Genomic DNA, 13,149 nt, shown 5'->3' on the forward strand with positions numbered 1-13,149 from the left:
GATACAATTTTACATTTATAAATACAGCTTTAAAATCTAATTTTTCTCATTATCTAATTTAAATTTCCAATTCAGCAACCTGTGTATTGACATTTTCCAGTTGCCTTTCATTCGTGTGTGTGTGTGTGTGTGTGTGTGTGTGTGTGTGTGTTGGAATTAATAACTGATTCAATCAGTTCCTTTTATTTAGGTAAAAGCTACGTTTTTTCATATATATTATAAAAGCAAAAAGTAATGCCCCTTTGGTAATATAAAACTGCTTTAAAATATAAGTTGTAACATAACTTTAGAATAAGCTGGTTATATTTAGTATCAAAGATATGTTCTTGCAAATGAATGCTCATCAGTCATTTCAGCACCTGTCTTTGCTGATGCTTTCCAGCAATAGGCTATATTATGTGTGACAAACATATAATTAGTATGTAATTGGAACTTGGAGCCTGAACCTCTCTTTAGAAATCATATGTAGTGTATTTCACTAGGTGAAATGGCTCTCCCAGACCTACCTGACATACCCTGTTATAATCTTCCTTTTAAAAGCCAGGCATAGTTAATCTATAAAGTAACTCTATATTTGGTTACATAAGCCATTTGGTATGTAGTAGAACATGTCACAAAATAGAATGTTAGCAGCAACAAGATCTTCTTAGTGCTAACAAATCTACTGGTAAGAGCTTTTCAAACTAGCCAGACAAATAGGTTGGAAACTTCACTGGCTAGAGAACACAAGAAAGACAGGATCTACTCTATAACATGTGATGTTAGATAGCTTAATAGCTTAAGAAAAAAATTCTTGGGCCATATGTGTTTAGAAGTTCTACATAACAATAAATTTATTTATTAAAAGATACAAACATTTGGGTTAAATGTTAATTTGTCATATCTGACCATATACACATATACTCTTTAATTTCATCATTTTTAAATGCATTACTTATGCTTTATTACATAATTTTAGTCTCATTGATGAAGATGTTTCCTACTTACTTTAAATATTATTACTCAGTAGAAACTGCAAACACCGCTCTGTTCAATTCTATCTAGAGATAAATTCAGAAAACCATAGGAAATAGCTTTAAACTACAATCATTTTTGGATTTTCCACACTCATTTTTTGTTCAGTTTCAAATTTGTCATAAAGCTATAGCTTTTAATAGATTGGGATTAATCTAAAACTAAAATCTAGGCAATAACTACATATCAGATACTAAATTCTCAAGACTCTCTAAACCGATTTGTGTACTGTCAAGTATTATCAACATTATCTTACATTGAATCAAAGCATCAATTAAATAGGGAGGTTCTCTGTTATCACAATAAAAGAAACATTCCATTAGCACTGAGCCACCAACTATTGTAAATATAACATCTTAAATATTCAATACATGAAATTTTAGAAATAACAAAATCCCATATGATACAACAATTTAAGGTATTCCTTAAGATGCTTAAATATATTTAGTACACACACACAAATATAAAATTAGGATAGAGACTAAAAAGTTCTTAATGTCAAAGAACTAAATGACAAATGATGAGACTGTCAATAAAAGATGGGTCCAGATGAGGAAGATAATCGCCCACTTTTGATATTAAGCATTTTCTGGTCTGAAGATCCAAGTACTACTTCAGGACATATTTTTGTATCTTCCAGTCATGTTTTTGTATGAAATCAGGCCTATGAATCTTTCCAAGTTTAGATTTTTAGAAATATACTTGATGTAGTCATAGAAAAAGACATGACTTATATTTCCTTTGTTTATATAAATAATAGCAAAAGTACATAACAAGTGGTATGGTGACTGTTTATTGTGGTTTAAGTTTTATTTTCCTCTTCACATTTTTGGTGACTGTTTCCCACTGGTACCATCGACCAGGTCTCTCAGGCGTGATAAATGTTGTAAGGCCCTTCATTAAAAGAACAAAAAGCACATTATAAACCAGTATTGAGAACTGAATAGCCAATATAGACAGGAAGAAATAATGATTACATTATGTATTAACTTCAAAATAAAGTTATAGAAAAACATAAAGCTTTGATAAACTACTTATAAACTTTGACATCTGATCAAGTGAGAATGAAAATAATTTAACATTCTATAAGCATTTGCTTGAAATATCTGATATTCAATATTTAGTTAATCTGCCTAAACCAAATAAAATAGTATTGCATGTATTATATTTAATAAAACATTTTTCATATAATTTTCCCAACAATTCTGCAAAAATATTTTTTCTTTTGCCATGCTATATAGATCATCTAGGAAGTAAGGCACATAATTCATTTAATATTTATAGTAAAGATAGTTAAATTTTTAAAATACTACTTAAAAATCAGTAAAAATTCTCAGTAAAACTCATTTTTGTTAAGAAGGAAAACAAGTAACTTCTCCAATAAGGCTGAATAATGCAAACACTAACAATCTAGATTTTTTTTTTCAGAATATACACTAGATAAAAAGACCACATCTTCAGCAAACAGTGTTGGTCAAACTCAATAACTACATGTAGAAAAATGGAACTCAATCCTTATCTCTCACCCTTATGGAGTGCCTTTAGGATTAGGGGAAGCAACTCCTATTTGCCTTTTATACATAGTAATAGGAGTCCTCTGTTATTGATCCCTCCTTTGGTTGATGACTTAAATTTGGAGATATGAAATAAATGGGGCATTCAGTATAGCCTGAATATGCTCTCCTAATGAGTATCCTGTGTTTCTGTCTCTTAATTCTATTACCTAGCCTTTCCCTCATCCACACTCCCTGACTCAGGAACTGACATGGGGCTGCACTGCTGGTTCAGATTACAGCCCCAAGTAGAAGAATTGGTGGGTCCATTTTCCAGCACCCATATAGTGGCTCACAACCACCCACAACTCCAATTCCAGGGAATCTAACGCCTTTGCCTGATTTTCACAAGGGACTGGGCACACATGTAATTTTATACACACATGTAGGCAAAACATTCATACACATAACATAAAAATAAAAGTAAATAAAAAATAGTTTTAATTGTAGCACATAATTATAACAGTTCTCCAAAGAAGAAATACAAGCAGCTGATGTATATTATTTTTCCAACATCCTCAGTCATCAGGGAAATAAGAATTAAAAGTACTTTGAGATTTCATGGCTAAGATTTTTTTAAAAATGACAATAAATGGTGGAATGAATATGGAAAAAGAAACACGTATACATTGTTAGATTGGTGCAGCCACTATGGAAATCAATATGGAGGTTCCTCAAAAACTGAGAAACAGATGTACCATATAATCTAGGTATACCACTATTAAACATATACTCGATTTATATCTTACTATAGAGATATTTGCTATTCCATGTTCATTGCTGCGTTTTTCACATTAGTGAAATTAAACTAGCCTAGATGTGCATTAACTAATTAAAAAACAATGGAAATGCAGTATCTTAGACAATGACGTATCATTCAGCACTTAAGAAAAAATTAAATTCTCAGATAAATGGATGAAGCTGAAAATAATCACTGAGTGAAGTCACTCGGATACAGAAAGAAAACTGCCACATGTTCTCATTTAGAAAACTGTCACATGTTCTCTCATGTAGACAGTAGCTTTGAATCTTGGAAGATGTTTCAACTTGGAAGATGTACCCACAGAAGTTAGGAAATTAGTGAGGAGTCATGGGGAGAAGGGAATTCCAAAGGAAAGGGGAATGGAAACTAATAGAGCAAGAAGGATTAAGTGGGGTGGTGGATGGGAGAGCAAGGTAATAGGAATATAGGGACTAACGTTGAAGAACCTTGAAAAACTGTATAAATCTAAGACTGTAGAAGCTTCCTAAAATATATACATATAAAGAGTTTAAATGAAGTTACCCATTTACAGTGGGACAATGCTTCTCCTAGACACCACCGGCTATTAAATGAGTTCTCTCTTCCCAAATGTTTGTCTGTAAAGTCCTACAATCTCCCTCAAATATTAGGCTATGGCCACTGGTTAACCTCCAGAAGTGATGGTAAAAACCTATTGCTGAAAACACCACATTACATGAGTCATAGAACATAAAGAAATCAAACTATTACCAATGTGAAAGTTCATCCCTACTGCTTAGTGTTCAAAGCACTGAAAGATACTATGCATGTTAAGGAGAGAATTTATTATCGAGCCTACCTAATTGTGAACCCTTTGAGCTCAACTGTCAGCCTAGCAAGATGTGCCACTGTTATAATAGTAGCATGAATGTTATAGGAGTAACCAACCACTTTCTATTGGACTAAGGTCTACTGATCAAGACATAAGTAATATTTGTTTCCACTAATATGGTCAAAAACTCATGGGTAGGTAACCATAGGCCCTAGGGGAGAACCTACTACTATTATTCTTCTAAATATATACAGTATTGCACTGACTCCTAATAACCCTTCACACAATCTTCATCAGAGAAAATTCTTTTTGTAGCAGATAGTGATTAACACAGAGGCCCACATCTGGCCAACATGCAGCAAATAAAAAGATAAGGGAGTATTCAAACCTAAACGGGGAATCTGTTTCACACCCATTCCTCCAAATGCTCAGATATCACCACATTTCATATTTCTATAAACAAATGCAAACATAAAGAACCTTATTGCCTGACAATAGAAACAACTTGTAGTGTTCGCTGTATTATTATTTAGGACAAAATGACTAAGAAAGTTGAATGAACTATTATATAAAACATATTATTCTACTTCAGATGTGTAAAGTATTGTAGTGATATATTATTTATGATTTTACTAAAGCTTGCCTGAGGATTCAGAAAGTAAAGTCAGCCACAAACCATAGGAGACACTTTAATTCCAGTAACCTGTTGCTAGGAGATGGTGGTACACTCCTTTAATCCTAGAACTCTGGATTAAGAGGTAGACAGGTCTCTGTGAGTCCAAGGTCACCTAGATCTACACAAGATTGAATAAGTCTAAAAGAGAATTATAGCTCACACCTTTAATCCCAGCACTAGAGAGGTATATAAGACAGGAGCAAGGACTCAGTATCAAGCATTCATTCTCCAGGCACATTGAGGATTCTTCAGCCATGTTGAGGAGAGGAGGCAGGATGAGCCCATTCAGCCTGAGGTAGTAGCCCACTACTTTGCTTTTCTGTTATTCAGCTTGAAGTTTGAACCTCAATATCTGTCTCTGGGTCATTTATTTATTCATGTTACAACGTATCTTTTACACATTTGTGTGTGTGTGTACATGTAAGCATACCCTTGGCACTTCTGTAGAAGTCAGAGAACAATTTGCAGGAATCGGTTCTATCCTTCACTACATGGCTTCCAGGAATTGAAAGTCATCAGGCTTGGCAGTAAGTGCTCTTACTCACTGAACGATCTAGCCAGCCTCATATATGTTAAATAATGATGCATTTATGACTAGATGAATTCATTTCATAACAAATTATTATTATAGTATATTTACAACAGTACTATATATCTCAAATTGCTGCTTTTATTCTGAAATGAAAGAGAACCTGAGCCAGGCATATGCATTCTATTTTAAATATTTTAAATGAGTATCTTTTTAGTCCTTAGGACTATTTAAATAGAAAGTGGCACAGTTTAAAGAGAAAGCAGTGTTCTTAAAAACTAACGCTTCCCACAAATAAGACAATCAGTGTTAACATGTGGCCTCCACATGCACACAGGTACACAACAAACATATAAGCACATACATCACATTTTAAAATAAATTAAAAGAAGACAATATAAGATGCTACAAGAATCTTAAATATGCTTACATTTACTCTTGGAACTACTGAATTCCACCCTGCTTTCTATCAAAGGAATAACTAAAATGGATTTTTGTACATATTAATAAAGAATACTTACTTTTGAAGAGACCTAGTAATAGGAATCATATTTTCCTTCAATTGCACATTACAGAAATCATCCTCTGATACCTATTTTAAAAACCAAAAAAAAAAAATTAATTAATCAGTTATACCAAATTATTTTTGGAGATCAATTAGTATTTTCATTTTTCCTTCATTCTAAAACTATAACTACTTAGACTCATTGTTCAGTTCTTTTAAAATATGCTTCTAAACATATGCCCATTAAAGAATCTTACTTTAGCTTGAAATTACATCTTCACTTAAGAGGTTATATGTCAATGATGTTTAAGATTTAGGGAAGTACTAGTTATAGTGTACCTTAATGCTATGATTAGAGCACCAGTAGGAAAAAAAAAAAGAATACTGTAATTTAAAGGAACAGGTTGGAATACTAAAGCTGATTCATTCATCAAGCTCACTGACTAGAATAAAGCTCTACTGAATGGCAATAAAACTGATCAGGAAAGTAAGCCAGGCACAGAAATTCAAGCAGTGCATAATCTCACTTACATATGGAAGTGTGAAAAGGACAACTGTTAAAGCCATGGGGCTCTTGTTACAGGCATTTGCAAGCCACCCAGCATGGGTGCTGGAACCTGACTTGAGCCTTCTGTAAGAGCAAGCCTTCTTGTCACTAAACTATTGCTCCAGTCACTGGATCACACAGTAAACTAGAGGCTAGCTGAGCAATGACAGATGAGATGTTGATAAGTATTTAAAATTACACTCAGGAGGAATAAGTTCAAATTAGCCACTATATAACTACAGTGGTCATACTTAATAATATATTACAGACTTGAAATTTTCAAGTAGATTCTAAATGTTCTCATGATAAGAAATACCTATAGAAGGGGATATACACCAATTAGCTTGATTTAGATATTCCATAACCTATACCTATTTAAGGCATCATATTACATAAGAAACATCAAAATTTTGTCGCAAAAACATAAATAAAACTGAAAGTAAATAGGTTAATCGGTTTATATTCATGTCCCACTTCCAAGATAATGGCAGTCAGAATTCACTGCAAGTAGATATGGGAGAATATAAACTCTATAGTCCTGTACTTTGAAAATTTATCTTCTACAGAATAGCATAAAGCAGAAAGACATTTTTCAAAATTTCTAAGAAATACACGAATTAAAAAAAAAAAAAGTGTTGTCCTCAGAAGTGCCAGTAAACACAGAGTAACAAGAATAAATTTGCTTCTCTAAAGTACAAAGGTGGAGAAGTCTAAAATTGAGACCATTTTCTGGGCTTCACAGAACCTGGAAGAAGTTGTTGTGTTTGTAAGAAGGCAGACAACAGAAGAAGAAAGAAGGAAGAAGGAAGGAAGAAAAAGAAAGAAGAAGGAAGAAGAAAGAAGGAGGAGGAGGAAAGAAGGAGGGAGGAAGAAGCAGCAGCAGCCAGACAGATTAATTCTGCAGGATGTTTAAAGATGACATCAGTGCCTCTTTCATACTATAACGGTGGCAGCTGCATCTCTAAATAGGATGCTGAACTTATAAACATAAAACAAGCAGAAAAATAGCTCAGAAGCAAAGAGAAAAAAAAGAGAGAGAAAGAGAGAACCGCTTTAAAAGTCTAATACTACATGTGAGTAAAAATTTCTTTAAAAATCTATAACTATCCCATCTCTGCAGGTCCACTCTAAGTTCCCACCTGCAAGATACTTGATCCCCACAGCAGGGCCACTGCTAAAGAAAGAGGCCTCAGCTGGAGAGTGCCAGTTTCCAGTGAGATCCGAAACTTCCCAAGTATCAGCTTAGCCTTTATCCTCTTCAACAAGCCATTGGCTAGAGGTGAGTCTGGGCCCAACTGGGGCAGCCTCTCCCCTACAACCTTCTGCCCCCAACTCCCTGGGTTGGCCCCTGAAACCGCTGCTCCTATGTCCTGTCCCCATCGTCCCCATCCCCATCGAGAGCACCCTTGGAGCTCTGATACACAGCCACACATCCCCACCACAAGACGCCCCCCCCCACCCTGTGCCCTACTCCGCCCACTGTCCCTCCACTCTGGTTGATTACTGGGACAGAGGGTGGAGTCAACAGTCCACCCTACTTCAGGGATTTATGGGGACTTCTCAGAGCAACTCTGAACAAAGGAGACCTGACTATCCATGCGGGACCACCCGTAATTTCCACCTGCTTGGTCTCTGACCCCACCTCCAGTCCTCTGATAGAGTCCCGGGCCCCTCCCAGAGATCCGCCTATCTCTGCGGGACCACTGTGAGTACCTGCTGACATCTTCTACTGGACCCTCATCCCTGGCCCCATCCCTGGGTCCCTGTCTGCGGAGACTTCCTATAGAGCTTGGACCACCCGGAGCTACAGATATTGAACCTCTAACCCACATAAGCCCACCAGGGAAATACCATGGAGAGAGGGGGAAACCCTACCAACACCTACTGGAAGAAGTTATGGGAAGACGGCAATACAAGAACACCTAAAAACAGAAAGACAAGCATGACACCACCAGAATCTAGGGAATCTACACCAACTATAATGGAACACAACAAAGCAGAGGATTCAGAAAGGAACGACTTAAAAATTACCGTGACAAAAATGATAGAGGCCCTCAAAGATGATGTGAGAAAATCCCTTAAAGAAATGGAGGGGAAAAAAACAAAAAAGTGGAAGAAATGAACAAATTGCTTAAGGAAAGTAAAGAAAGTACAGACAGCCAAGAAAAAACAATTAAGCAGGTGAAGGAAACGGTTCAAGACTTGAAAACTGAAATAGAGAAAATAAAGGCAACACAAACTGAAGTAATGCTGGAAATAGAAAAACTGGGCAAAAAATCGGCAACTACAGACACAAACATAACCAACAGAATTCAAGAGATAGAAGAGAAAATCTCAGGCGCAGAAGATAAACAAGAAAAAATAGATTCATCGACCAAAGAAAATCATAAATCCAACAAATCCTTAACACAAAACATCCAGGAAATGTGGGACACCATGAAAAGGCCAAACCTAAGAATAATAGGCATAGACGAAGGTGAGGAAGCCAAGCTCAAAGGTGCCAAAAACATATTCAACGAAATCATCGAAGAAAACTTTCCAAATCTGAAGAAGGACATGCCCATGAAAGTACAAGAAGCATACCGAACACCAAATAGGCTGGACCAAAGAAAAAAGACCCCTCGACATATAATAAGCAAAACACCTAGCATACAGAATAAAGAAAGATTATTAAGAGCAGCGAAGGAAAAAGGACAGGTAACATATAAAGGCAGACCTATCAAAATTACATCTGACTTCTCCATGGAAACCTTCAAGGCCAGAAGGTCCTGGATAGATGTTCTAAAGGTATTAAGAGGACACGGATGCCAGCCCAGACTACTATACCCAGCAAAACTCTCAATCACTATAGATGGATAAAACAAGATATTTAATGACAAAACCAGATTTTCCCAATACGTATCTATAAATCCAGCCCTACAGAAAGTATTGGATGGAAAACTCCAACCCAAGGAAGGTAACTACGCCCACAAAAATGTAGGCAACAGATAATCCAACTACACCAGAAACCAAGGGTAAAGCAGAACAAATATATTCACAACACCACTGCCAACAACAAATCTAAAACAAACAAGCATCAACAATCAATGGTCCTTACTCACCCTCAACATTAATGGTCTTAACTCACCTACAAAAAGACACAGGCTAACAGAATGGATACAAAGACAGAATCCATCCTTCTGCTGCATACAAGAAACACATCTAAGCTTCAAAGATAGACATTACCTCAGGGTAAAGGGTTGGGAAAAGATTTTCCAATCAAATGTAACCAAGAAGCAAGCAGATGTGGCTATCCTAATATCTAACAAGTTAGACTTCAACCCAAAATTAATCAAAACAGATGAAGACTGTCATTTCGTATTCAACGCAGGAGAAATCCATCAACATAAAGTCTCAGTTCTGAACATCTATGCCCCTAATACAAAGGCACCGACATTCGTAAAAGAAACACTACTAAAACTCAAAGCTCATATAAAACCTCACACACTTATAGTGGGAGATTTCAATACACCACTCTCAACACTAGACAGGACCACAAATCAGAAACTCAACAAAGAAACAAAAGAACAGAAGTTATGTCTCAACAGGGGTTAACAGACATCTATAGAACATTCCATCCAAACACAAAAGAATATAACTTTTTCTCTGCTCCACATGGAACCTTCTCTAAAATCGACCATAAACTAGGTATCATAACAAACCTCAACAGATACAAGAGAATAGGAATAGTTCCCTGTACCTTATCAGACCACCATGCTTTAAAATTGGAATTCAACAACACAAATAGCAGAAAACCTGCAAACTCATGGAAACTGAACAATGTGCAATTGTACCACTCCTGGGTCAAAGAAGAAATAAAGAAATTAAGGACTTTCTAATATTCAACGAGAATGAGGACACAACTTACCCGAATTTATGGGACACCTTGAAAGCACTGCTACGAGGGAAGTTCCTTGCACTAAGTGCCCGTATGAAGAAAACAGAGGATAGTCACATAAGAGAATTAACAGCGCAACTGAAAGCCTTAGAACAGAGAGAACTCACTCTGTAGGAGTAGATGCCAAGAAATAATCAACATGAGGACTGAAATCAACAAAATAGAAACCAAGAAAACAATACAAAAAAATCAATGCAACAAAGAGTTGGTTTTTTGAGAAAATCAACAAGATAGAAAAACCTTTATCCAAATTAATGAAAAAGCAGAGAGAGAACAAGCAAGTTAACAAAATCAGAAACGAAAAGGGGAAAATAACAAGGGACACAGAGGAAATCCAGACAATTTTCAGGTCATACTTTGAAAATCTGTATTCTACAAAAATTGAAATTTCAAAGGAAATGGACAAATTTCTGGATAACTATCACTTATCAAAATTAAATCAAGAACAGACAAACAACTTAAATAGACCTATAACCCGCAATGAAATAGAAGCAGTCATCGAAAGCCTCCCAACCAAAAAAAGTCCAAGGCCAAATGGATTCAGTGCAGAATTCTACCAGACATTCAATGAGGAACTAATACCACTACACCTCAAACTGTTCCACAAAATAGAACAGAAGGTTCATTGCCAAACTCTTTTTATGAGGCCACAATAACCTTGGTACCCAAGCCTCACAAAGACACAACTAAGAAAGAAAACTAAAGACCAATATCCTGATGAACATCAATGCAAAAATACTCAATAAAATACTGGCAAACCGAATCCAAGAATACATCAGAGAAATCATCCACCATGACCAAGTAGGCTTCATCCCTGGATTGCAGGGATGGTTTAACATACGAAAATCTGTCAATGTGATCCACCATGTAAACAAACTGAAAAAGAAAAGCCATATGATCATCTCCCTAGATGCTGAAAAAGCCTTCAACAAAATTCAACATCCTTTCATGATAAAGATCTTGGAGAGATCAGGGATAACAGGAACATACCTAAACATAATAAGAGCAATATACAGCAAACCAACAGCCAACATCAAACTGAATGGAGAGAAACTTAAGCCAATTCCTCTAAAATCAGGAACAAGACAAGGCTGCCCTCTCTCTCCATATCTCTTCAATATTGTACTTGAAGTTCTAGCTAAAGCCATAAGACAACAAAAGGAGATCAAGGGGATCCAAATTGGAAAGGAAGAAGTCAAACTGTCTCTATTTGCAGATGATATGAAAGTTTACATACGCCACCAAATAAACTCTACCAGGGAACTCCTATAGCTGATAAACACCTTCAGCAAACTAGCAGGATACAAGATAAACTCAAAAAAGTCAGTAGCCCTACTTTTTTCAGACAACATAGTGACAGAGAAACATCACCCTTTACAATAGCCACAAGCAACATAAAGTATCTTGGGGTAACGCTTACCAAACAAGTAAAAGACCTATATAATAAGAACTTTGTGGCTCTAAAGAAAGAAATTAAAGAAGATGGAAAGATCTCCCATGCTCTTGGATAGGTAGGATAAATATAGTAAAAATGGCAATCTTGCCAATAAGCAATCTACAGATTCAATGCAATCTCCATTAAAATCCCACCACAATTCTTCACTGACCTTGAAAAGATAACAATCAACTTTGTATGGAAAGACAAAAGACCCAGGATAGCCAAAACAACTCTATACAATAAAAGAACTTCAGGAGGCATCACCATTCATGACTTTAAGCTCTACTACAAAGCTATAGTTCTGAAAACAGACTGGTATTGGCACAAAAATAGACAGGTAGACCAATGGAATCGAATTGAAAATCCTGATATTAACCCACGCACCTATGAACACCTGATTTTCAACAAAACAGCTAAAACTATACAATGGGGCGAGGACAGAATCTTCAACAAATGGTGCTGGCACAATTGGATGAGGGTGTGTAGAAGACTGCAGATAGACCCATGTCTGTCGCCATGCACAAAACTCAAGTCCAAATTGATCAAAGACCTCAACATCAATCCAGCCACATTGAACCTCTTAGAAGAGAAAGTAGGAGGTACCCTTGAACAAATTGTTATAGGAGACTGCTTCCTGAACATAACTCCAGGGGCACAGACACTGAGAGAAACAATTAATAAATGGAACCTCTTCAAACTTAGAAGCTTCTGTAAGGCAAAGGACACAGTGGACAAGACCAAATGGCAGCCCACAGATTGGGAAAAGATTTTCACCAATCCTATATCTGACAAAGGGCAGATCTCCAAAAATACAAAAAACACAAGAAACTAGTCACCAAAACACCAAATAACTCTATTAAAAAATGGGGTACAGAACTGAAGAAAGAATTCTCAAGAGAGGAAATCAAAACGGCTGAAAGACACTTAAGAAAGTGCTCTACATCCTTAGCTATCAGGGAAATGCAAATAACAACTTTGAGACACCATCTTACTCCTGCCAGAATGGCTAAAATTATAAACACCAATGACAACTCATGCTGGAGAGGATGTGGAGAAAGGGGAACACTCCTCCACTGCTGGTGGGAGTGCAAACTCATACAGCCATTTTGGAGATCAGTATGGCAGTTCCTCAGGAAAATGGGAATTAGTTTACCACAGGACCCGGCAATCCCCCTCTTAGGCAAATACCCAAATGATCCAAGTCCATGCAAAAAAGACATCTGTTCAACCATGTTCATAGGAGCACTATTTGTAATAGCAAGAACCTGGAAGCAACCTAGATGCTCCTCAACTGAAGAATGGTTAATGAAGATATGGCACATCTACACAATGGAATACTACTCTGCAGAAAAAAATGATGGTATCTTGAAATTCGCAGGCAAGTGGATGGCACTTGA

At 36.4% G+C, this 13,149-nt stretch overlaps 1 protein-coding gene across 2 annotated transcripts in view; it reads right to left on the reverse strand.

Moving 5' to 3' along the window:
• Nucleotides 1–788: 788 nt before the first annotated feature.
• CUNH18orf54 (chromosome unknown C18orf54 homolog) overlaps nucleotides 789–13,149 on the reverse strand; it is a 28,045-nt gene continuing 15,684 nt past the window's right edge. For both annotated transcript variants that reach the window (XM_051201014.1, XM_051201013.1), the window contains exons 8-9: nucleotides 5,847–5,917; nucleotides 789–1,908 (exon numbers count right to left, since the gene is read on the reverse strand). In XM_051201014.1, coding sequence (XP_051056971.1) covers nucleotides 1,836–1,908; nucleotides 5,847–5,917 — 144 coding nt within the window. In that variant the 3' untranslated portion in view covers nucleotides 789–1,835. The remainder of the gene's footprint in view (nucleotides 1,909–5,846; nucleotides 5,918–13,149) is intronic.

The sequence above is a fragment of the Phodopus roborovskii genome, unplaced genomic scaffold (assembly GCF_943737965.1).
Source record: "Phodopus roborovskii unplaced genomic scaffold, PHOROB, whole genome shotgun sequence".
Lineage (NCBI taxonomy): Eukaryota > Metazoa > Chordata > Mammalia > Rodentia > Cricetidae > Phodopus > Phodopus roborovskii.